This window comes from Protopterus annectens, chromosome 12.part0, assembly GCF_019279795.1.
Source record: "Protopterus annectens isolate FY-2018-M chromosome 12.part0, PAN1.0, whole genome shotgun sequence".
Taxonomy (NCBI): Eukaryota; Metazoa; Chordata; order Ceratodontiformes; family Protopteridae; genus Protopterus; species Protopterus annectens.
Genome location: NC_056746.1, coordinates 1,291,733,432 through 1,291,759,272, shown reverse-complemented (window position 1 = coordinate 1,291,759,272; position 25,841 = coordinate 1,291,733,432). Strand labels below are relative to the sequence as shown.

Below are 25,841 nucleotides of genomic sequence, written 5' to 3'. Positions count from 1 at the left end.
ACCTTGAGAGCAAAGAAGTTATAACCCCTCTATACCCAGCACTTATCTGGCCCATAATTGAGTATAATGCCCCATTTGGTATGTACAGTACTAAGTATCTACAACAATTAGAGAGACCTCAGAGGTTTCTAACAAAGAACATCAAGGGCCTCCAGCATGTGCCTTACATGTACCGACTAAAATCCCTGTTACTATACTCCGTATTGTATAGACTTCTTAGGGGAGACTTATGCCTGGCCTACATAGCAACCCAAGACCCAAACCTAATGAACTTACTGCATATCTGTAAAGCAAATGGGTCTAGGGCTACTTGATCCAGGGATTTAAATATGGCCTGCAACTTAAATAGGACATACTGGAAGGACAGCTTTATCTCCCAGTGACTGCCATGTCTTTAGAACAGCCTACCAATTCATGTGAAACAGAGCACCTCTATGACAATGCCCATGTGGAACCTGGATGAGTGCATGGGGCACCATCAATTTTTACTGGGGATAGTGCCCACAACCCTCCTGGTCTTGGGAAGTCATCACTAAGTGCAATCTTGGGTATTGACTAGTACTGCTATGGTATTTTATTTGGTTGAAACAATTAGGCTTAAAATCACCTCTGGGTCAATAGGTTAGTAATCTCATATGATCCTATGATCCTATGCTACATTTGTAGCAAGCAGTTTGCTACAGTTTAAAAGAAGAATCATTCTTGTTTTTAAAACTAGAATATGAGTGTTGTAGTGCTCCATGCAGGCAGGGTATAAACTGGAGCAATTTGCTACAGTTTAGAAGAAGCAATTATTATTTTATTAATAAAATGTGTTGAAAGAGGGGCAAGGCAGTGGCAGAGCACTGAAATGGGATCTGAATGACTGGGGCAGGAAGAGGGGGGGCATGTCATGCATCTGGCTACCTGGTTGATGTGCCAGTAGAAGGAACATCCTTTTGGGGGAAGGGTGTGGATGAAACTGTAATGGGCTGATTGCTGTAATACAGCGATCAGCTTATAACAGTGAAGTGTTTTTTTTTTTTCATTTTTTTTTGTTGCTCTTCAGTAAAGGGGGGGTGTGTGGATGTAACTGTAATGAACTAATAATTAATTACAGGAACATATTTTTTTCTTGTTATTTTGCTGTTCAGTGGAAGAACTGGGAGGAGGTGGATCTAACTGTGCACCTGCACCTCTAGTCTTAGTTTATGCTAAATGTTGGAAAGTTTGCCTCAGTTCTGATCTTCAGCCTGTTACCATACAGTAAACTTTCTGTACATCCTTCCCCAGCTTCAAAAAATAAAAGAGCACCTGTCCCACAAAATAAACAAATAAATAAATAAATAAAGTGTATCCTTCCTACCTTTCCTGACTCCCATCCTTACCTTTCCTCTTCCTTGTGTAGTCTTCTCTTTTTGCTCCCCCTTTCCTATTCACCCATTTCTACCCCTTTTAATGGACAAAAAAAAAAAACAAATTTAATCATTGCAGTCGTCCCTTTAAACTAGCATGCTTGTTTTCCTATCTTCTTGCATCTTAGCTTAAGTGCTTGTGCTGAGATGTGCACATTCTCTCTGCTCGTCAGTTTCTTGAACATACTTAACTGCAACTGCAAATTCTCCTCCTTTGCTACATGTCCTGTTTATAGCATGAGTGGGTTTACTAATTAACATGGAACTGAGCTTCAAATTTTCACTTTCATAACTGATAACAAAACTTGGTCTACGTCACAGTACAAACTGCACCAGTAGGAGAGCACTCCGTAGTCATGCTTGACACATTTAGGTTCATAGGTTAGTACTAGGCTAACTGCCCTTATGAGCCATTTTGAGCCTAGCCAATTATCCCTTGTGAAACTCAAACCCTGCACCTTGTGTTTGTAAGGCAACCACTTTAAGCATTAGGCCACCCTCCCAACCCAAACCCATTTCTGAATTCCAGGGGGCAATCTATTGTAGTACTCAATATATTGTTATTAAGAGATATTACAGCATTTTTTATTTGCCATAACAGTGTAAAGAAATGTGTTAATACATGCATATACTAACATTTTATTGCATTCTTTTTTTCTTTCATAAAGAAAGTAAGATGTTTTTCCTTATTATGAAACAATTTAGTAGCTGGAAGTTAAAAATTATTTTTTTCTGCTTGCTGTTAAGTTTCTTTGATATGTTATCAAGTTATCAAGAAATATACTTTTCTAAAGATTTTTTGAAGAACATGGATTTGTATTTTATGACCCACAGCACTTTTTCTTGTGTGATTTTAGTGGACTTCCATTGCCTGATGCCACTCTTTACATTTATACAGTAATTGTACCCTATGTGCTGTTAAAAGAATTCTATCACCCAAAACATGAGAATAATGACCCCCCACTGTGGCACTGTAGATGTCACTTGATTGACAGACTGATAAGTTTAGTTGTATAGTTATAGGGTAGTTGGTCATATGCCACCTGAAAGAATTTAAAATGATTTCTTCCTAGACCGCAAAGCTGATGCATCTTAGCGTTAGAGAAGGTTGCCATTTTACATTTTTTGTCACTTGTAAGAAAAGTAAATCTTGTTATAATGCGCAATAGGTTATCTAGTAGTCATCATAATCTAGTGCTTCCATTTCTGCCTAGTTCAAAAAGAGCCACAATTCTTAAAATCAACTATAAACCACAGAATATGGAGAGACTGGCGAAATCTTCCCATTACGGTCTTCTCCATTTGCCATCCGAACCAGTGTGACTACGCATGCGTATAATATCGCACGTTTATTCATTATACTTTGATAAGTGGCTCAGGATGCTGGATAAGAGACTGCATGATTCACTGAAAAATCCTTCACGGTACACAGATTTCCAAAATGTCAGGCAACATTCATTCAGAGAGTAAATGAGGCTTTTATTTATTGGGCTTAGGTTATAATTTTAAATTTCAAACTTGCAGTTTTACTGAAGCTCATGAACAGATTTTGAAACAGGTGATGAAAATAAGAAAAGCTCTCCCATTTGCAAAATATAAATATGAGCTCTTTGCATACCACAAACGTAGTTCTGTAAGCATTTTGGGAAGAAGAATTTGTGTTTGATTATTATGCAAATAAGCAGTTTTTACAATACTAATATCATTGGTGATGCTGACAGTGTCTTAGGTAAGGAAGCTTTCCTGCAGATCTCGTTATGAATAATTGGTCATCTGAAAGAAAACAATATGGAGTCTTTGTCCTATGCACTGTTATTATGGATACATGATAGTTTAAGAAAAAAACATTTGAGGGTTGCTGTCTGAATTGAAAACCATCATCAAAATTCCATTCTTTGGACTTGATCCTGCTCTCTAGCAAACCCTACAAAAAGACTGTGCCCTCAGCACCGTTATTACCATGATCTGCTCTAGGATCCCATATGGAGGTAAGAAAATAGTCCTATGTATAGAATCATTTGGTGGAATCACATTTGTTTTGGTCCTGAACCCCATTTCTGACTATCAAGCCTCCTCTTGACAGACCACTGGCTCATTTACTGTACCAGGGACAAGAACTCTTTGGCCCACTTACATCTCTCGAGAAAGATTGCTTACAGTGTGGGAGCTATGCTTGCCATGCCTGTCTAGCACAGAGGGTTAAGGCCATAAGTTTTTCATGAGCTGCTTCCTGCAGTCTACAGTTTGATTCCCTTAGTATACATTTGTCTACTGTGTGATTTTGAGCTAGTTAGTTGACTAGGCAGCACTCTTGAGTCTTGCCGGAAAAGGGGCACTTGTGTTTAGAGGTTTACCTATTTAATATACATATAAATAAATTAATAAGTAATAAAAAAAATGGCATCCCAGTTTACAGAGCTATGTTCTGCTTAGGCAAGCACAATTGTCATGGTCCACCCTGTGGACCATGGCCAGTCCCCTGAGGTGGAGGAGCCACCATTAGTCACTCCAGTCTCATTTCCCTATGCCAGTTTCTCCAGTGCCTAAGCCCTATTCATACTCTTTTCATCAGAGGCATAGTTTAGTCAATGACAAACTAGCTGAAATTGGAGATTCACTCAGCTGGTTTATGAAACAATTAATTGTGTTCTTACTTATTGCAGGTAGTAGGATGGATGCAGAGTTGATTATTCGCTGGTATCATTTTTGTCACCATTTGAATGTGATTTATAAACTTACTGCCTAACACTTCATGAAACAAGCTGCCATCACTCAGCACAACTTATGTTGTACTTCTGGCTGATCATACTTCAATATTCAATGATACATTCATTCAGCCCAAATAACTTCAGTTACTTATTTAATGTTTGATGACTGAGTTGGAGGCTTGATCCCAGCTGACCTTTTGAAGCCCTAACCCTGATCCCTAAGGACATGGAATAAACTGTGCAAGTTACTGCAAGCATTAAGCAAAATAAGATATGTTTGCATTAGTAGAATTACAACAAACCAAGACATTTATTCCCCCCAAAAACCCTCAAAAGACAATGGTAAGCAAAGCAGAACAGTATATAGTTCTCACAATTTATTTACATTAATGTGGTGTATAAACTTGTTCTGTAAACTTGACTATATATCTAATTTATCTTGGAGAAATTTTTGCTTCAGGGCAGTTACATTGATTGTTTTACAGATATATATATATATATATATATATATATATATATATATATATATATATGTATATATATATATATTGCAGTTCTGACTACTTTTATCCAGACTTTATGAATAAATTCATGTGTAAGTTTCCTGACGAAGAAAGTAACATTGAAAATGCAATAGCTCTTTTGAGCTTTTTGTTTTGTAAGGGATGGTAAAATGTTCCAGAAACAAAATGCAACCAATTCCAATTTGAAACCTCATGGTTCTTGCACAAATATTTATAGTTAGTTCTATATTATCGAATTTGTGTGCAGTTGCCTTACCTAGAAGGAGGAATTTTCTCTTCTCACCATACAGTTGAAGTAAAGCTCCACAGTAGTTTTCCACAGGTGCACCCATCCGATAATCCCGGATCAGTACAGCAAACTGATGTATTTCTGAGGAGGTAAGCTTGTTTTTCAGCTAGAACAACAGAAACATCTCTGTAAGTCACTTAAACTGTGTAAAAGACAGTTCACCTGAAATTTCAGTTTTCATTTACAAATGCAAGCCAGAAGCATTCTTCAAGGACTGAGTAACAGAAGATTGAAGATGCATAAAATGTGTACACAAGCTGTCATACCATATTCACTCTTTGTTTCTTAGATCCCAGTGTGCAGTATATTGGTCGTAAGAAGTGTTATTGATTTAACATGCTACAGCTAAAATAAGCAAATTGTAGTGCATGCATTTAGCAAATAAAAAGCAAGTCCAATAAAGTGGAAAATGTCATTGTAGAAACGTTTTCGTTTATGGAAAGGGCTATTTGTGAATTAAACTCCTCGAAATATTTACATTTGGACACTTCTGAGCAGTGATGTGCACAATGAAATCTGTAAAATGAAAGAGAAGATATTTATGAAGCTAAGAAATTAATTATGGAACAATTGTATTTTGGAACAGGAAAGCAAGTTTTTCATTAAATGTATAAGTTCTTATTTTTGATGAACAAATGTAAGGTTTAGAACAAACATTATGTGAGAGAATTAATCTATGGTCATTTTATTACTTAAGTTAGTAGCACTACATATTTTGCAAATATAGTTATGACAATTTAGAGATTTCTAAGAAAACAACACAACATATTTTCTTTCTTTATAGTTAACTATTTAAATTAATTCTGGGCCTTGGTGATCTGGGATATACCCTGGCAAGCAATGTAATACGTCAGCCACGATGGGATGCAGTTCTAGCATAGGAGAGAGAGACACACACACACATACACACACACACACACACACACACACACACACACACACACACACACACACACACACACACATACACACACACGCACATGCACACGCACACGCACACACACACGCACGCACGCACGCACACAATTTACCTGTGCTCAATAAAATCACTCTAGAATGAGTTACACTTCATTGATTTTTCAGTGTCATAAAGCTTATCTCAAAATTGATAAAAACAGAAAAATATTTCTAGGGGAACCCCCCCCTGCACCCCTATAAGGGTAAAACACTTCACTGCAGTACATGTTGGCTTGTAAAGTATGAGTCAACGTGGTTCAAACAAACCCAAAACTTAATGAAAAGTTGTTTGTACAAACTACATTCATTGGAGTATAACATCAGCTATATCGAGCTTTGGAACCTTGACGTATCACTTAGCACGACTTTGGGAACTGGGAAGAAGCAGGTGACCCTGTTAAAAATCCACATGGATGTAGGGACAGCATGCAAACTCAGCCCAGAAAGCATCCAAGTCAGGAACTGGAGAAGCATGTGCTGTGTGGCTGTGATTCTACTTTAGTTTTAAGAAACTTAAATCCAAAAAAAAAAGCAATAGTATAGCCTAACAGAAGTGTTCCCTAAAAAAGAGAAATGCTTTGAACACTATATTAATATACCTAGTTCTAACAAAGCAATCATTTGATAACATATAGATTTTTGAATGGGTTCAGACCTAAATAATCTTACAGAGTGTGTTATCTTAAGTTATGTGTCTACATGTTTGAGTTAGAAGGATGTTCCAGGAATACAGATTACAAATGGGTTACTGATTATAACTAATCTGTTAGCGTGTGTGAGAAACAGATTATAGAAATTTACCTGGCAATGCTAAGTATGTTAACAGCTTCTAAAGCTATCAGTTGACTTCTGATGTGGTTATATGCCGGTTGCCATAAGTCTGGGAATACATGATCCACTAATAGCAAGGTTTGTAGATATGTATGAACCTCATTATAACAGTGTTATTTTCCCCAGGTTTGCAATACTATATGCATATACCATGTATTACAAAAATATGTCCAGAATGCATTTGTACTGTTCTCTTAAAGTTATATCTGTGAGGTTTTTCCTAATATGAATCTACAAGTCAGAATGCAATTACTGTGTACCTATTTTTTTGTTAGTGACTGGCATTACCCCTTAAATTGCAGGTATAAACATTTAATTGTTGTGCCTCACACTAGAGAGGTAACTCCCTGAGAATGATTCAGATGACCTAGGCTCAGTTAATGGCACAGACTAAGGAGGGAGTTCGCAGGGTAGGATAGGAATGAGCAGTCAATGATGACATGCTTATCCTGGAGTGAGACGGGTGGTTTGCCTTGCTGAATTGGTGAAACCTACAGGAATGTCAGTGGGGCAGTTGTAGTAATGACCCTAAGAAGCTCCCACTGCACAGCATGTGCCTTCTGGAAAGCAGCAGTTGTAGAGTTTGCAGGTTGCTGATGTAAAATAGTTAGGGTGGCCTGCATGATAGGTACACGAGTATGCTCCCTTACATTTAGTGCTTGCATCCTTGGGAGCATAAGCTTATAAGGCTCTTGCCCCATCCAGAGAATGAACAGGCCAGAGGGCTCTTGCACTGTCTGGGGGAGAGAATAGTCTGGGCTCTCACATAGCCATATCTATGGTGGGGTGAAGGGGGTAGCTCTTCCAGGTGCAAGCTGTTGGGGGGCAGGTGTGCATAATTGGAATTCATTTCTGAAATTGGAAGAATATTGCTTCTTCAGAATTGAATGTCAATACTGCACTCTGGAGACAGCTGAAGCACTATTTATGTGATAAATTGACTGTAGCAAGCTGCTTGTTACATGTGTAGCATTTTTTGTTATGTTTTTAGTCTTCAACTCTAAGGAAGTGTTTTTTGTTGTTGTTTTTTTTTTTTAGAGGAAATCAGTTAGGGAAACTGTATAGGGTGCCAGATGAGATCATTATAGTTCTGAGCTCTGACCACCTCTCATTTAAGGAATGAAGGGGCCAAGTGAGTACCACTGGGGAGTTGTCATACAGATTGTATCCCCAAGAGAAAAAAATGTAATGCCCCTGTGCTCAAGAAAAAATAGTTTAAATAAATGAAAAAAGGCAGGTTGGCATAAGATCAAAATTCCTATCCAAACAAGGTTACTGCTTTTTTAATTAGACCTTGTTTGCTTTGTTTGACCTTTTTACAGTAAAATGGTCTGAAGATGTCTTATTAAAATGAGAGTGCTAATCTTTATCATGGTAAAAATGAAGTTTAAATATTGCTTTAGTAAAATGTACTGGGGTCCACATCACTTCATCAAAGTGACAGTTCAATGAACAGCATTTCATCAGAAATGCCATTCATCGAATTCCACTCATGTGGAGGGCTATGCCCCCCACATACCCCCACTAATTATATATACTAACTCTGCGATCGCACTACAATGGGGAAAGGGCTAATTTCCCAATCCTTGCTGTACCGCCATCTCAGTAAAAACTGTTCAGCGAACTAATGCAATAGCACTGAAAATGCCATTTGATTAACTAATTTTTTGATGGAGTGATAGGGACCCAATGCACTGCTATCCGAAATTACAAACTACACATGAAGAGTTTTATTGCTAAAAATAAAAATTGTTTAAAATAAAAGCTGAATATAATTTGAATGTTTTCTAATGTATTAGCATAGATGGACTTTGTTTTTTATGCTGAGGACAGACATGCATAAATGTGCCAAGTTACACAAAACAAGAAAAATCTGACATTTCAAGACTTCAAAATGATGCAATGAAAGTCCCCATCCTATTTGGTAAAGTAGGTATTGGTTACCTTGGCAACTATGGGGCTGAGTATGTGTTAAAAAGTAATGAACTACATATCATGCAGTGTTCATATGGATATGAGCATTGCCCTGCCTTGTGATTTGTTAGTCATACCCTTCATCTACCTTTTTAGATATGTTGTGTGTTAAAAACATTGTACTCCTTTTGCTCTCTGATGCAGGTTATAATCTCTTGTCTCCTTACATGGAATTATATGTGGAAAAAATAAAAGTTCCTTTCTGCATAGCTGAGTTACTTAGGTATGGCTCACATTGAAAAATGTTTGTTTATTTTATTTATTTTTGCACCTTGTGTGACAAAGAGATACTGCCAGCCCAGCTAGCTGGAATTTTGCAAATAAGTATGTCATTGGTGAATATTGAAATGACTTATATAAGATACTTGTGTTGCAAATGTATTAGAACTGTATGTCATGTGTATATCAAACTGCTTGCATAGATGTATGTGTTGAAACGATATTTGTAGAGTACTGTGTTTGAAATGTAACCACAGTGTGCCCTACTAGAAGAGAACAGAAATGTACATGCACTATTATAACTGTTTAAATGTATATATTTTAACAGTGGAAACTGGAATACAAGAGGCTAACTTCAGTCCAGCAAACAACAGAAAAATAACTGAAATTAAATAATTTTATGGCTAGGCTATACTGTAAAAGATAGTATATTTCAGTTTTCAATGCAGCAAGAGACACAAAGTCTGTACTAAGAAACTTTCTGTATTCTTTTTAAGGTGAAATAACTACTAATCTTGAAAGCGTGAAGGAATGCAATTGTTTTATGACTTCCAGCATTTGCCAGAGATCTAAGGAGAAGCCCTTGTCTGTATATTTTTACAGGTAAATGCTAAAAACTGCCAGCTTCATCAATGGCTGTTTTGCCTGGAAACTATGAGTCAGATGACAAATAGTGATGTCATTCTGCAAGCTATCCCAGCAGTAATACCGTAGATAATAATTTGAGAAGTCTCTTAGAGAGACAGAGCATTCTGCATTCTGTCTTGTATCTGACAACAGCTAGAAGATCCATTCACCACATCTATCTTGCTCTATTAGTGAGTTCTTAGGTTATATTATAATTCTCTTAGATTCAGTCAGGAATATAGTGAAGCTTAGTTTAGATATTTTTCTTTACTTATTTGAGACTGTCCTGCAATGTTTCATTGAAATGCCTGTACTTTTAATATGTTTAGACTACATGAATCTCACTTTTGTAAATCATTACCTAGGATTAGAAATGTTATGACTTTTTTTAACAAATTGTATATTATCTCTGTATTTTTCACTGTTCTACTACTTAATTTACTTTTGTATAACTATTGTAAAATTATATCCTGTGGAGCTTTTCTTCCTGGGCCTCCACTGAAAATGAGCTCTTCCAGGTCCAGTGGGCTATCCTGGTCATAAAACTGTAATAAATAAATAAATAAATGCTGTTTTAAATATTTCTGTGGTTTTGAACTTTGATGTCACTATAAATATATATTTGATATTGTCTTGCTCTTTTATTATTAAATATATTTAAAACTTTCATTGTCGCTGATCTGTCTAGAGATATTGAACTTCTAAGAGTACTTGCATATTTATTTGATGACACTGTGGCCCACTCCTAATAGCGTTGTTCTTGGCCAAACTACCATTTGGGTTAATATTAATATTAATATTACACAGTAAGTTTGGACACCCTTTGTTAGGGGCCTTAAATTAGCAGATAAGGGGTTCTGGTGACAGTGAAAACTACCTTATAATCTGGGCAAAAAAGAGGCACAGCTAGTAAACCTGTGCCAGCCTTTTCCAGGTCTGACTGAGTGCAAATCAAGCCTCAAAGAGTGTGTGTCGGGGACATGAAGCACTGGTTGGACAGAGGGGGTGCTGGAGGTCTTGGCTTGGTCACTCAGCTGAGATCTCAACTCTATAGCTGTGACAGTGGGGAGTCTTATTGGGGATCTGTAGAAAGAGTGAGAAATCAGCCCTGGCCTGACTGTGGTCTCTGTGTGCTTTTAAGGGAAATTGCACTTGATGCAGAGAGCTGCATCTGGAAATTCTGCGCATGTACTTGTGATTTTTCCAGTGTACATCCACCACTGGTGCCAGTGGTGAAGATTGAGGCTCCTTCATTACTGGTTGGCAGTGGTGGGTCATCACATATTAATTGGTGGGCAGTGGTGGGATCACCAGATCACATACTGGTATTCAGTGGTGTGGATATTGAACTCTTTTAGCCTGTAAACAGTAGTCACTAAAGAATGTGTTTGTGCTGTCAAGTAGCCACATGGTAGGCATTCAGATGTTCATATCACAATAGTTTTATTTTTTTTTGTTAGCTTAGTTAGTCAGGGAGAGCAGGCAAGGATGTCATCAGAGGAGTATGGCAAGCTGACAAGGTGCCAGTTAGCTGAGATGTGCCAAGCCAAAGGATTGGGGCCTGCCAACCTGACTACAGGGGAAATGATTGCAGCCATAAACACAGCTGCATCACAGACTAGCAACTAGGAGGATAACCAGAATGGCATTGGGGGATGTATAACTCTCAAACAATGGACAGTTCAACTTTGCCTCAAAGGACTTAAAATCCATCGGGAGTTAAAGAGACTTGAACTGGAGGCCAAACATTTGGAAATAGAATCAGCAGAGAGACTGTGGTGTTTGGAAGTTGAAGTAGAGTCAGCAGAGAGTCTGCAGTGTTCCGAAGAAAATGAGAGGCAGAGGCAACATGAAAAGGAAATGCTGACTCTTCACCAGGGTCATGAAGGGAGTAATTAAACCCAGAAGCAATAAAGGTCAGTAAATTTCTTCCACAATTTACAGAGGGTGATAATTTTGATATTTTTATTCATATGTTTGAAAACGTATAGTATAATGCTGACCAAGGGCTCTGGGTATGATTCCTGACCCATAAAGCTGTAACTGCTATTTCTAAATTGTCTGATACTGATTGCTTAAATTCTAATACAGTTAAAAATAGTTTATTAGAGTGTTTTAAGTTAACACCTGAAGCTTATAGGAAAAAGTTTCGTAAACATAGATGTAAGACAGATGAAAGTGTGTGTGTGAATATATTGCTGAGTTAAGCACTTATTTTCATAGGTGGGTGAGTGGGTGCCCAGTCACCACCTCTGAAGGGCTGTCAGATATTTTGGTGAGGGAACAAGCCCTTAGCACTTTGTCTGAGGACATGAGAATCTGGCTGGAAAATAGGGAATGTAATACCACAGATGAGTTGGGGAAAAAGGGAGACCTATACCTAGCAAGCAGGGCATCACTGCACAGGAAAGGGATACCCAGTGCTGCATGCGGGTCTAAGGGAACCCATGGTGGGCAGCCTAAACTACCCCGACAGAGTCCGCCAGTAGGAAGGGAAGCCACTAGTTCAGGTACTCGGCCAAGATCAAGGGTTAAATGTTTTAAATATAACCAGTGGGGACATGTGTCATATAGATGTCCATGGAGGCAAGGTGGGGAACAAAAGGCAGGGCAGCCAGCAAGTGGGAATGACAGAATGCCAGCAGTAAGTTGTCTGGAGACAACAAGTGTACCAAACTACCAGAAGATATTATATCCTATCTTAGTAGATGGGTAACAGGCCACTGCTAAGAGAGACACAGCCTCTGACCTAATCATTGTGAAGCCTGCAATAGTTAAAGAGGAGAAGTACTTGCTTGGGCAGTCTACTCCATTCAGCGCTTCAGGAGGCACCCCATTCCAAATGCCTTTGTCTAGGGAACACCTTGGCTGGGAGGGTGAAAAAGGAAGCAAGCAAGTAGGTGTGTTTGAGTATATCCCTGCAGATGTCCTGATTGGGAATGATTTTGATAATGCAGTACCTTGTGTGCATGCAGCTACATGCAGTCAGGGTTGGAAACAACATGTGGGTCTGGTAGCCTGGAGGGGACACAGACAGACTGCACACATGAAGCCAGGACTGGTGAGGTGGTTACTTCAGGGAAGGAGCTGTCCTGTAGCACTGAGACTGAAGGTGAGCCACAGCTGCTGGTTGGTACTGATGTTCCCTTGGACAGAGTGACTGCAAGGGCAGTGGTGAGTAGTAGTACCCAGGCTGAAAGTGAGGGACCGCTGTCAGAGAATACCATATTTCCTGTAGAAGGGGAGCTGGGAAGGGTTACCAATAGACTCGAGACAGGCTCAGCTCTTAGACCCTACATTACAAGGCCTGAGGGAGGTAGCTAGTGAGGCACCTGATTTTCAAGGGAAGGGGGAATCTGTATACTGTGACAAAGGGTTACTGTACAGAGAGTGGACCCCTGAGGAGGGCTAGAAGGTAAGTTAATACAGTAGTTGGTAGTGCACATAGTCTACCATGTGGAACTTCTAGCCATAGCCCATGACATTCCCTTTGCAGGTCATATGGGCATAAAGCATACAAAGAGATGTATTATGCAGAACGTTTATTGGTCTGGGATTTCCAGGGATGCAACAGGGTACTGGAGGACCTGTGAGCAGTGCCAAAAAGTTGGCAAGGCAGGCGACAAGGTCAAAGCTCCTTTGATGAATTTGCCTGTGATTGAGGAGTCATTTCAGAGGGTACCTGTGGATATTGTGGGGCCTCTGAGTACAAGTTTCACAGGGAAGAAGTATATCCTAGTGGTAATAGATTATGCTACCAGATACCCCAAGGGCATGGCGCTGTCCTCCATTGAGGCAGAAAAGGTGACAAATGCTTTGTTAGAGATTTTCAGCAGGGTAGGTTTTCCAAAAGAAATACTGACTGACAGATGTGCCAATTTCATGTCAGACTTGCTGGCTTGTCTGTGTGAAGTCTGTGGGTTGAAGCATCTAAAGATCACTCCCTAACACCCCTAGACTAATGGTATGGTGGAGAGGTTAACTTCTACACTAAAGACCATGCTATGGGCATTTGCAGACCCGTTTAAGAGGGAGTGGGAAAATATCTTCCCCATCTGTTGTTTTCTTACAGAGAGGTGCCCCAGGAATCCACAGGTTTTCACCATTTGAGTTGCTGTATGGGCATAGGGTAAAGGAACCTCTAGATTTGATTTGTGATGAGTGGGAGGGTGAGTGTGAATCCCACAAGGGGTCTGTTGTGGCATATGTCCTAAACCTCAAGACAAGGCTTAGGGAACTCATGGGTTTGGCCCAGGAGAACTTGTCAGAAGCCCAGCAGCATGAAAAGGTCTGGTATGACAGGCATGCTCGAGCTGGAGAGTATGCTGTGAGGCAGCAGGTTATGGTTCTCATTCCTGTCAGACACAACAAGCTGCAGGCAGCTTGGTAGGGACCTTTCAAAGTGGTAAAGAATGTCAGTGATGTTAACTACATGGTAGAATGGCCAGGCAGGAGGCAGGGGCACAAACTGTACCATGTTAACACCATGAAACCTTACTTTGATAGGGAGGCCCTGGTGCTAAGTATTTGCAGTAGGAGGCAGGAGGAGGCTGAGGGGGATCAATGGCTACAGGCAGCTAGCCAGCAAAATCCCAAATTAATATGGTGGAGCCTAGGGTTGCAGGCATATGATATGACAGTGCAAAACTGTAATGGGGTTAGCAATGCCAAGGCAGCTGGCATCTCAAGACAGGGTATGGTATAACGTAGTCCCAGATAGGCTCATTCCTCTCAAGCAATATTTCTCAAGGGTCTCTGGAAAAACTAGCTTGAGTCTTTGAAAGGGGAAGAAATGTGATAAAAAGAAATATTGCCAGCCCAGCTAGCTGGAATTTTGTAAATAATTATAAGTCATTGGTGAATATCAAAATGATTTATATAAAATGCTTGTGTTACAAATGTATTAGAACTGTATATCATGTGTATATCAAACTGCTTGCACAGATGTGTGTGTTTAAAAGGTATATGTAGAGTATTGTGTTTGAAATGTAACCACACTATGCCCTACTGGAAGAGAACAGAAATGTGCATGCACTATTGTAACTGTTTAAATATATATATTATAACAGTGGAAACTGGAATACAGGAGGCTAACTTTAGTTCAGCAAACTTCAGAAAAATAACTGAAATTAAATTACTTTATGGCTAGGCCATAAAAGATGGTACCTTTGAGTTGTCAATGCTGCAGGAGACACAAAGTCTGTACTAAGAAACTTTTTGTATTATTTTTACGGTGAACTAATTACTAGTCTTAAAAGCATGAAGGAATGCAATTGTTTTATGACTTCCAGCATCTGCCAGAGATCTGAGGAGAAGCCCTTGTCTATATATTTTTACAGGTAGATAATACTGTCATCTTCATCAATGGTTGTTTTGTCTGAGGCTTCTTGATTACTGGTTGACAGTGGTGGGTTACCATACCTTGAATGAAAACTCAGTAAAAGACATCAGCTTTGTTGACATATCAGTGTACCCATATTTATTCAAACAGCCAAGACCATAAGATTGAAGTTTTGAAATCAAGTAAATGAATAAATGCAAAAATAATGGCCAAGAGATGTATCTGAGATTGCTTATTTCAGAACTATACAGTGCATACTACTGCAACTCTCATCTGCCCTCTAAATATCTTTACTCAAATGTCAAGAGGCAAAGATCCAAAATCAGGAACTGATTTTAATACTTCTTTTCTATATTTAGAAAGTTGCTAGAATATCAGTATTTGCATTATCAAGCATTTTATGAAGGATATGATGTCTGAAACCTACATGCTTGTCATTATTTAGTGAGTACAGTCCACAACAATTTTCAAGTTAGCCACAAATTTTAAATGGAACAGACTCAACTCAAGAATTCTGGAAAAGCCAAAAATAATGGGGTAAAGGCACAAAAAACGTTCACATTTGAAATATTATTACTATTTTTATGTTATCCATTTGGAACTGTTAAACCAATTGGACAAAGCATCCATTTTCAGGGATGATTTGGGAGCGTTGTCTGGTTAACTGACTTTTTTTTAAAGTCACACGGCAGGCATGCACAGGTAGAAGGAACCAAATTGTTTATGTTTAACTACAGGAAGCAGTTTGTTAACAGCTCAAAGCCTTCAGTAATAGTCAATTCCAACTCACATAAACATGTAGAGTACAACAGATGTTTCAAGGACATGCATTTTCTGAACAATAAGAACTATGCCCTCTAATGGTTGTCATTATTGACTGACTACCTAATCTTCAATGGTTTACCAGAAAAAGAAGAAGTTAAGAAGTGTGAGGATATAAATATAAGTCAAAATTGAAGATGTTCTGCAAAATCAGGAACAGATGAGAAGCAGAAAACTCTAAGTCACTTAAATGTTTAAAAGAAGGTTTTCCATCAACATGCATTTTTTAACAATAAGAACTATGAAACTTTAATGACTGGCATTATTTACTGACTGATTCCTCAATGATTTACCAGAAAATGAAACACTTCAGGAAGATAAAGGCAAAAATATGAACCAAAACCACCAGGGACATTCTGCAAAACTGGATGAACATGCGCATATGTGCACACACACATAAGCGCGCAGGCACATACACACACACACACACACACACACACACACACACACACACACACACACACACACACACACACACACACACACACAGTGCCTACATGTTAATTACTAGATCTGCACTAAACATGGTAATGTCATCAGCAATGACTGGTAGTGGATTTTCCAGAAAAGCTCATACTAGTGCAGGCTTTTTGCTATTGGTCTGTTTTGACTACCATATACTCCAGAAAGTCTCTGTCTCAATGGGTTCTACATTTCACCCAGCTGAAGAGAAGGAATCAGAGCTGTAACACATCACTGAGCATCCAAGCACATTGAGATAGTTTGGGTTGATATATGCATGTGAGACAATTTCTTTTCCTTTTTTTGTGGGGGGGATGTTTATGGGACCCCACTGTGAGAACCAGGCCCTTGGCCACTGCCTATGTCACCTCATTCTAGATCCAGAGACAAGGACCCGAGAGACAGATGCCAGGAGTTGGGGTTGGAGCTAGCATCTGTAGAAGTGCTACTTGTATGATCAGTCAGAACAGAGATGGAGGAGAGGATTTGAAGCATAACAGCAGACTGTGGCAATGTAGAGGGGATAGAAGATCAAGACAGGAAGGAGGATTGTGAAGGGGGTGACCTCACATAGACACCAATGCTATGCATCAGACAGGCTGTGCATTAGTCCATAACAGACCATGGTGTTTACTGTTGGGATGAAAAGGTACATTTCAGTGACTGAACCTTTTAAGTAAGATGTCAGGTAGGCGGAGTGGAAGCACAAGCAAAAAGGTAGGAGTGGGTGGATGGGTAGTAGAAAGAAGGTAAAAGGACTTGCAGAATTATAGAAAGGAATAAAAAAGGTGAGTCAGACCATGGCCATGCAGGGTTTGGGTAGGAAGATGGTGATGCTGCAAGCAGTGATGCAAGAAGTGAGGGTCCACTTACTGGTATCAGAGAAACAATGGCCAATACAAGACAGGGTGGAGCACAGAGATGCTTTGGTGTAGGTTGTTCGGGAATAATAAAGAAGGGAGAGATGGGAGTGAATCTGTAATTTACATAAAGGATGGCACAAGATATGAGTCTACAAAAAGAACAAACCAGAAATGGGACAAGGGTGAAACCAGAGCTGGACATTAGGTTAAATGCCATGACAATTAAGGTAGAGGAAGAGGGGAAAGCTGGTACGCTGGTACAATATACTGTCCACTAGGGATAACAAGAAAGGAAGTTGAGAGATTGGAGAAGATAGTAAAGGAGTGGGTTAGGAGGAAGAAGGCAATACTGCATGTGTACTTTAAATAGTTTAATGTCTGTAGAATACCATCTACATGTATTTATTGTTAAAGTCTGCATGTCCTGGAAATAGGAAGCCATCATCCTTAGGGCTGGTAGTGGAATTCTGCCTTTATTAAGAATCTACATTTTCTCTGCTGTATAAACACATAAAAGTCCCTTATTTGTAACTAATAAGATTTATTCCTCCAAGTGAACTAAGCCCACTATCCTTTAACCCCATCCCCAGCTACTCTACCCACAATACAACACATACCTGCCTTTTTCTACCCCTAATGATAACAACACATCACCATGTACCAATACCCCTCCTCTGCTCTGTACTTGTATGAATGTAAATATCCTCATTCAAAACAAATCATTCATGTTCCTTTTATCTGTGTAACAATTATTCCAGTATTTTCCCATAGCATAATTACCTTGCTAAGGACACAAATAAATTTACCTATAACAAAATCAACTTATTCAATAATAATAAAAATATACTGTTGTAGTTCACAAATGTAATAGTTTGATACAGATATAAACATTACATTATAATATTTTTATATCTTTAACTCAGTCAAGCCTAGAATGGCTTATAATTTTCCCTCCAAAGCTAAACCTTTAATATAAATCACACAAGTTGCGAAACTATCAGCATACAGATCCATTTATCTATCACACCTTACCTTTAGCATTCTGCTTAATACATATCCTAGGTCATAAACATTAATTACATCCTCCATTAATGGTATCACCCTCCAACCTGTATAATCTATAGTCTAATTATGAACTCAGTGATAAAACAAAGTGTTACCCCTAGTACCTCAACACATAATCACAGACTACAGAGTCACCACCTTTGCTGGCACTTATATCCTCAATATTTTCATTAATGGTATCACCCTCCAATCTGTATAATCTACAGTCTAATTACAAACTCATTAATAAAGCAAAGTGTTACCCCTAGTACCTCAACACATAATCACAGACTACAGAATCATCACCTTTGCTGGCACTTATATCCTCAGTATTTTCCTCCTGTCTCCACACCCCATTACAATAAAAGTTAACAATCCTAATCATGTCATTATTTATGATTCCAGGGGATGGCACAACTCCTTCTTTCTTATACAGCAAAACATAAAAAAGGCTAAACTTCATAAACAATAACTATTATAAAACTTAAAAAATCCCAACAAAACGCCTATGTCTTCTACTAAAACGATACCATAGCTTACCTTATTATTACCTAATATCTTACCTGGTACCATACATCTGTGAAAAACTACTTCAGAAGCAAACAATGTGATCACAATAATTCTGTTGAAATGAATGGGAAACAGTAATACAAACATAATAATAACAATAATAATAATAATAACAATAATAATAATAACAATAATAATAATAATAATAATTCAAACAAAATAAAGTAAAAAAAGATAAATGGAGTACATTAAGGTCTAGTTCATGTGACACATAAAATATTTTCTATTGTAGATTATGTTACTCAAGTTTTGTAAATTGTAGCTTAGCCACTTATCACAGAACTATTTCACTAATCTTGCAGTACAAAGTATTTCATGTATCACAGTTCAAACTGTCCCACATATTCCATATTTAAATGTATGCACACAAAGACACAGACGTATGGAAGAGAGCATTGTATATGACAGTATATGATACCACTGCATTACCCAGCATATGATACCAGTGCCTTACCCATGTAGCACTACTGCCACTGCGCCTGTAGTAATACAGGTACAGAAATGTCAGTGTGAATAGGCAAGCATAGTTTGATAATACTGCCATTGATATAGTCTAGTACTGGTTCAGAAATTGCTCAGGTAGTATGCTTTTGGTATCAGACTCACAAAGCTGACTAATGTTAATAAGAAACATATGAACTGCTGGTATGCAGAAATGGGCAATAAACACAGAGCACTGTGTTGATTGGCTGAATTAATTTGCATCTTCCTAAACAGTATCATAGTTGTAAAGATCAACACTGCATACTTTTTGTGTCTGAAAAACAGCATGGCTCTCCACTGCTCCTCCATGGTGCTACAGTAATCACATATGTCAGGATGTGGTAGCATGTACAGTGTTGTTACTATGTAACACACATGGTGCTACAGAGATCCCATATGTTGCTTTCTGGTAGCATGTACAGTGCTGTTACAATGTGCTACAGTGCTCACAGGTAGTATGTACAGTGCTGCTATGATGTAACACACTTGGTGCTGCAGTTTAGGCTGTGGCAGCATGTACACTGCTGCTATGATGTAACACACACACAGTGCTGCAATATTGCCATATGTTAGGCTCTGGTAGAATGTAAACTGCTGTTACAATGTAACACGTGGTACAATGCTCATAGGTAGCATGCAAAGTGCTGCTATGATGTAACACACTTAGTGCTACAGTGCTCACATACATTAGGCTCTGACAGCATATACAGTGCTCTTATGATATAAGGGACATGGTGCTACAGTGATCATATGTGTTATTAACTTGATCTGTTTTAATACTAGTGATAATATGTTTTCATTTTTTCAACAATTTTCCCTCATACCTCTGCTGAAAAAGGGTTTTAACCCAGGTGGACTTTCCTGGCAATAAAAAGCAAAACAAATAAAGGTGTATAATGTAAATGATGAAGTCAAACATGATGGAGTGATTCAGAGATGAGATTTATAAACTGAGTGTGAAGAGCTGTGGAGACAATGCAATCTGAAAGTATGGATTTTTTGATGTACTACTTAAAATCTCCTGTAGTGGAGGCCCACGGGACATATGAAAATGAACCCTTGAGGGCATGCAGTGTTTCAACTGCATGGATTCTGAATGCATATGACTTTTTACTTTTTAGAATTTTACAGGAACATTCTGGACAATAAAGCCAACCCCCACTAGCTGGAGACTTGCCATATGTTTTTCTGACCTAACAGCATAAGTGGATTGTTTGGCTATAATTCAGAAAAACAGAGCTTATAATCAAGCCAGATATCCATAAACATTATGTTGACTGCAAAATATCACAATAACATCAAAACCAAGCAGTAAAAAAGGTCACACAAACAACATGCAGTGTCTTACTTGATACTGGTAATTAGTATGAAGAATAATGTTTGTCCAAACCATGTTTTGTCTTTGAAAAGGCATGTGTTATCCCATCATCAATCCAAAATCTGCCCTGGCCCATGTATTGAATTTAACTCACGGTCAAACTAAGGCTTGCAATGAATCAACAGTCTAGGACACATATGCACCGAGGCATCATTAGCCAATCAGTTAGTGACAGCATGATTATAAGTCAAAGCATGGTCATTTGAATCTTCTGCCCTGAGTCCCTCCCAACAGCAGATCAAGAACTGGGCAAAGAATGTTAGAATTTACTGTCCTCATATCTCTTTTTTTCTCCAGCTGCTACTCTCCTCATATATCTGCATTTCCCCATCTGAGTAATAGGAACCTAAGGTAGGGAAGAAGAAAGCCTGAAGTGGATAAGGAAATGGTCATACAAGGAAACTGGTTCCACTGACAGTTCCCTGATTCCAAGACCAAACTGAAAAATTAAATCCAGGGACGATCCAAACTTATCAGTTATGGTGGAATCAATTTGAGTGAAGCAGGAACACTCAATTAAACCCAAACTCCATAATAATGTTCACAGGTATGGTCATCTACCTAGGCATTGAAATGCTCCAGGACTAAACATGTGGGGGTTGCATAGTTTCATGTGATCTTTAGAAGTCTAGCCCTGCATTTCCATGAAAAGTCAACAAAAAGGGGGGATGTGAACCCTGTTTCCTTGCCAGAGTAAGAGTCAGTATTCATCTGCTGCACTAACTGAGAAGCATATACTAGCAGATCTGAGAACTTTACAGACATGCCCTAAGGTAGCTTTTTGGATACAAAAGGGTAAATTTACAATTCACTCCTGTCTGAAGGACAAATTTCATAGCATGATCCCTCATCAGCTTCACACCCGATGTAAAACATATAACCACTTGATGATTTTATTTATCAAGCTTAAGGCTTGAAAGATCGAATGATGTGAGGGGACACAGAAACCTGAACAAGTCTTGCATTCTCAACCAAGAGGGTCTCAAAATGAATACCGGGTTGTTCATGCAGAGTAAATAATATATATATCTCTTTACAGTGTACTATGGTCTTTTTTTGAACTATGTTTAATGTAGATATATCAATGTATAATTGTATATAAATAATTATTTGATTTATATTGCAGTCCAAATTCAAAAAGGTTACTGCAGTAACCTTTCCACATTCAGAGCCAGCCTACTATGAAGATATGCATATTGAGGTGGGGTATCTCTGCACCATGCTAGATGCTAATGAGTCAGTCTAGGGGAGAGGCACATACTAATCAGCTATGTACTCTCCTTCAGAAGTGTCCGCAGAAAGGCATTTATAACACTTGGCTGCATAAATTAGCAGAGCTGCTCCTGGCCACTTGCAGTAATGAACACGCAATAGATGTAAGTGCTGGGGAGTTTAGTGGACAGGTAGTGTTAGGGGGTGTCAGTGTATGTGTGTGATAGGCTACATATATGAGTGTATGTGTGAGTGCCCCTCTGCCTGGGAGGTAGCAGTAGGGAGCATAGTGAGAGGGTAGGTTAGGGATGTGTGTGTGTGTGTGTGTGTGTGTGTGTGTGTGTGTGTGTGTGTGTGTGTGTGTGTGTGTGTGTGTGTGTGTGTGTAAGATGGGTGGCTGTCATACTTCTACACAGCTCTACACACCTCTAGACTAATGAGCAAAGCCTGCAATGTTGGGTCAGAGGAATAATATCAGCTACTATGGATATGTCTGAAGAGGTGGGATGGGAGGGAACACTTCTCACCAGTGATATCACTGAAGATGTGGGATGGGAGGGAACATTTCTCACCAGTGATATCACTGAAGACACGGGATGGGAGGGATCACTTTTTACCAGTGATATCACCGAAGATGTGGGATGGGAGGGAACACTTTTCACCAATGATATCATTGAAGACGTGGGATGGGAGGGAACACTTTTCACCAGGGATATCACCAAAGATGTGGAACAGGCAGGAACACTAGCTACCTGGGTTAACACTTTAAACATTGTGCCTTAATGCACACATGGCGTGAAGGAACTCTAGACATCAGGGAAAACTCTTGCCAATCATGTGTTAATGGCATTTACATAAAATGTGGGTCGGGAGGGGGACACTAGATACCAGGGATACTCTATATAACATGCCTTAAAAACAAATAATAGAAAAATAAAAATATAAAAAATGGAGTGGGGAACCATTAAACCATTAGAGAGCAGGGACTCTTTTGCCTTACAGGCACTAAAGTGGATTCCAACCTTGTACCCTCCCTTCAGGGATATTAGACCTCTGCATCATTCTTAGAGACCATAGATGTTATGGGAAAAAATTAAGAATTAAAAAAAAAAAGAAAAATCCAAGAGGGTAAAACACTCTTGCCAAAGGAAACAGCAGCAATAACTAACTGTGTTAACTGAGAAGTTAGTGCAGCGAAGGTTTTTCTGATATATATTGAGGATCTCAGACATTATTCAATGCCTGCAACAGTTCATGAGTTACAAGGGAGTGGGACAGTAAACAGAAAGCGTACTACTCAACCACATAACACAAGAAATCTACACAAAGCCAAAAGTGAATGTGAGGCAAAGACACAGGGAAGGATTTTAATTATCCTGCTAGAAAGTTACTAGTATAATAGCTTTTGCACTAACATGAATGAATTTACTGCAGGATATGAAGTGTGAAACCCATGAGTGACTGTAATCATTCCTGATTTTCCAGGTGTGTGTGTGTGTGTGTGTGTGTGTGTGTGTGTGTGTGTGTATGTGTGTGTATGGACATGTGTATGTGCATGTGCTTGAATGTTGGCATTTTGTATGGGAGAGTGAATGAGGGGTGCCTTTTCTAACACAATGTTTCTACCGACACTGTTAGCTGCCACAGAAAAGTGCTGATCTGCACTTGTAGTAGTTAAGAGCGATTCATAGACATGCAAATTATCCAGTAGTATGGGGTTTCCTCATTGTGGCTAATGAGTTTCTGAATTGCACTTCTGTGCTTTGCCAAAAGAAAGTGTTTTTACTGAAATCCTTACTAAGAGCTTTGTTCATTTTATGTTTGTTTTTATTAATGAAATTTAATAGAAATATGTCAAATATTTTATAAAATGCAAATGAAAGAAATTCTGACCATAAATCCTTCCAAATACAGATTTATTTAGTAAAAGGTATTTTCATTCTATATTCCAAGAACTACAAGCAAAAGCAATCACCAAAAACTATGTTTAAAAAATTGCTTAACTCGCCATGTGTTGACTAAAATCATCTAATGCTAATCATCCCTCAGTGAAAAAAGAATGATTTTATACCTATTTAAATCATTGCAAAACTTGTATAAATACCCTACTGTTTTTAATAAATACTAATGCTGTGAATTATCCAAACCTAGAAAATGCTCAGCAGACTTCTTAAATATTTCAGTCATTAATTAAAGGGATGGGAGTCTGGTGTAATGGTTAAGGTGGTCACCTTACAGACACAAGGTACAAGGTTTGATTCTTAGATGGGATAATTGGTGATGCTTAAAATGGCCTAGTACTAATCTATCAACCTCTTAAATGCAATGTTGAAACGTAATATTTAGACTCCATTGGTTTATAAAACTGAGGGTGTCATTAAGCCCAGGAAATTAGTATGCATCCCGTAGGAACTGTTACTGCTACTTTTTGTGATAAATAATAAGTTATCATCTCCAACTCCTAGGTCCAGTATCTCCTGATTTAAAACAGGGAAAACAAGCTTTCTGATGTTGTTAAAGGATGATGTGAAACTAAACAAAGCATTTCAATTATGCCTGCATGTAATTGTATATAGATGTTTGTATATCTGGTTGCTAAGCTTTCTCATGGTGTTTCTCACTTTGAATTCATTACTAGCTGAACATTCTGTTATGAATTAGCTCTTCCTGTATGTGGGGTGGGCAGTATTTGTTTGACTTGTATAAAATGTGTTCCATGAAAGATGGGAAAATGTAGTTTAGACATGAGTATGATATCAGATGTAAAAATCAGTGAAAGTTTCACATTAATAACATATATTAAAATATACCTTCATGGCATAAACTTTTATTCTTTGAAAGATGTTTTTCAATGAACTCTTAAGCTACATCCTTTATTCTTCTAAATAAAACTTAATCATATGAGACAGATCAACTCTAATTAATCAGAATTGTTACAAAGTCTAGAATACTATTTGCTACTGAGACTAGCGTTACTTACTGTTTTGATGTATTCTTGCAGCTGTTCCATACAGATACTGCCCTGGTCACTTTCACTGTGAGCTGTGGATAAGCTCCGGTGTGACTCCCGAAATGATGGTGAGGAATTCCCACTGTAGTAGGCTTCAAATGTATCATGGGACCCATTACTGCAGAGAAGATATTAGAAAATAAGCCAGTTATTTTACTTAAAAAGTAACATAGCAGTAACCACACAGAGTACTCATTGTGAAAAAAGTAAAGAGAAATTCAGGAACAATTATACCAAGGCAAAGCACAATACTGGAAAAAGTATACTCAGATGACACTGATAACTGAAACTTGATTACTTTGAGTAACAAACTGTTTAATAAAGTGAGGTGTGCTGACTTATGAACAGGGAGGGACAGGGACAGTGAGTGGACATAAATGGTGATGACCACAGCTTTATTAATGTATGCAGCACATGGTGCAGTATTAATGAGACGTGATAGTTATTGGACAAGTTAACTGTAAAACAAACTGCTTACAGTGGAAGAAAAACTAAAATGATACAATTCTTACACACAGAGCTCTGGGCAATGTCACTGCCAAAAGAGACTTGATCAGATGCTGTTTTGTTTTGACCAACTTACCAATATTAATTTACCATAATGTCAAACATCTTATAGTTAAGTGACCAATATAATGGCTTTTTGTTAATGACCTGGAAATTTTTCTGGTTAAATAGTTTTCCTTGATAATGGCACCAGTAAATTAGCCTCACTCCAAGGATGTTCCAAAAGTGGAAACAAAACAGTGATGGGACTGCCAAAGTCTCAGTAGGAGGTTACTTTGTGATCTGTAATAAGGTCTTCTTAAGTGCTAATTGAAGTTTTAATAAAACAGAAGAGTCAGTAGGCACTCTGGAGAAGGGGTTTCAGAGGACGAACATTTTAATGAGATTAAAGAGACTTTGTCAAAAATAAACTAGTTTAAAGTGATCCTGACTGAAACAAAATATTGAACATTTTTGATGATTAACGTTACTTGTAGTAGCACATGCCCTCTACTCATCCTTTGGATTTTGCTGTCTGCTCCTCTAGACTTATTACAGTTAAATCTGAGGTCATTGCACCTTGGAGCAAAGACCTATTACAGTTAACTCTGAGGTCACTGCACCTTGGAGCAAAGACCTATTACAGT

General features: G+C 38.4%; 1 protein-coding gene across 1 annotated transcript in view; it reads right to left on the bottom strand.

Moving 5' to 3' along the window:
- CCM2L (CCM2 like scaffold protein) overlaps positions 1–25,841 on the bottom strand; it is a 382,173-nt gene that overhangs the window by 17,001 nt on the left and 339,331 nt on the right. Inside the window, exons 8-9 of the mRNA XM_044090342.1 lie at positions 24,679–24,826; positions 4,883–5,021 (exon numbers count right to left, since the gene is read on the bottom strand). Of these exons, the coding sequence (XP_043946277.1) occupies positions 4,883–5,021; positions 24,679–24,826 (287 nt within the window). The remainder of the gene's footprint in view (positions 1–4,882; positions 5,022–24,678; positions 24,827–25,841) is intronic.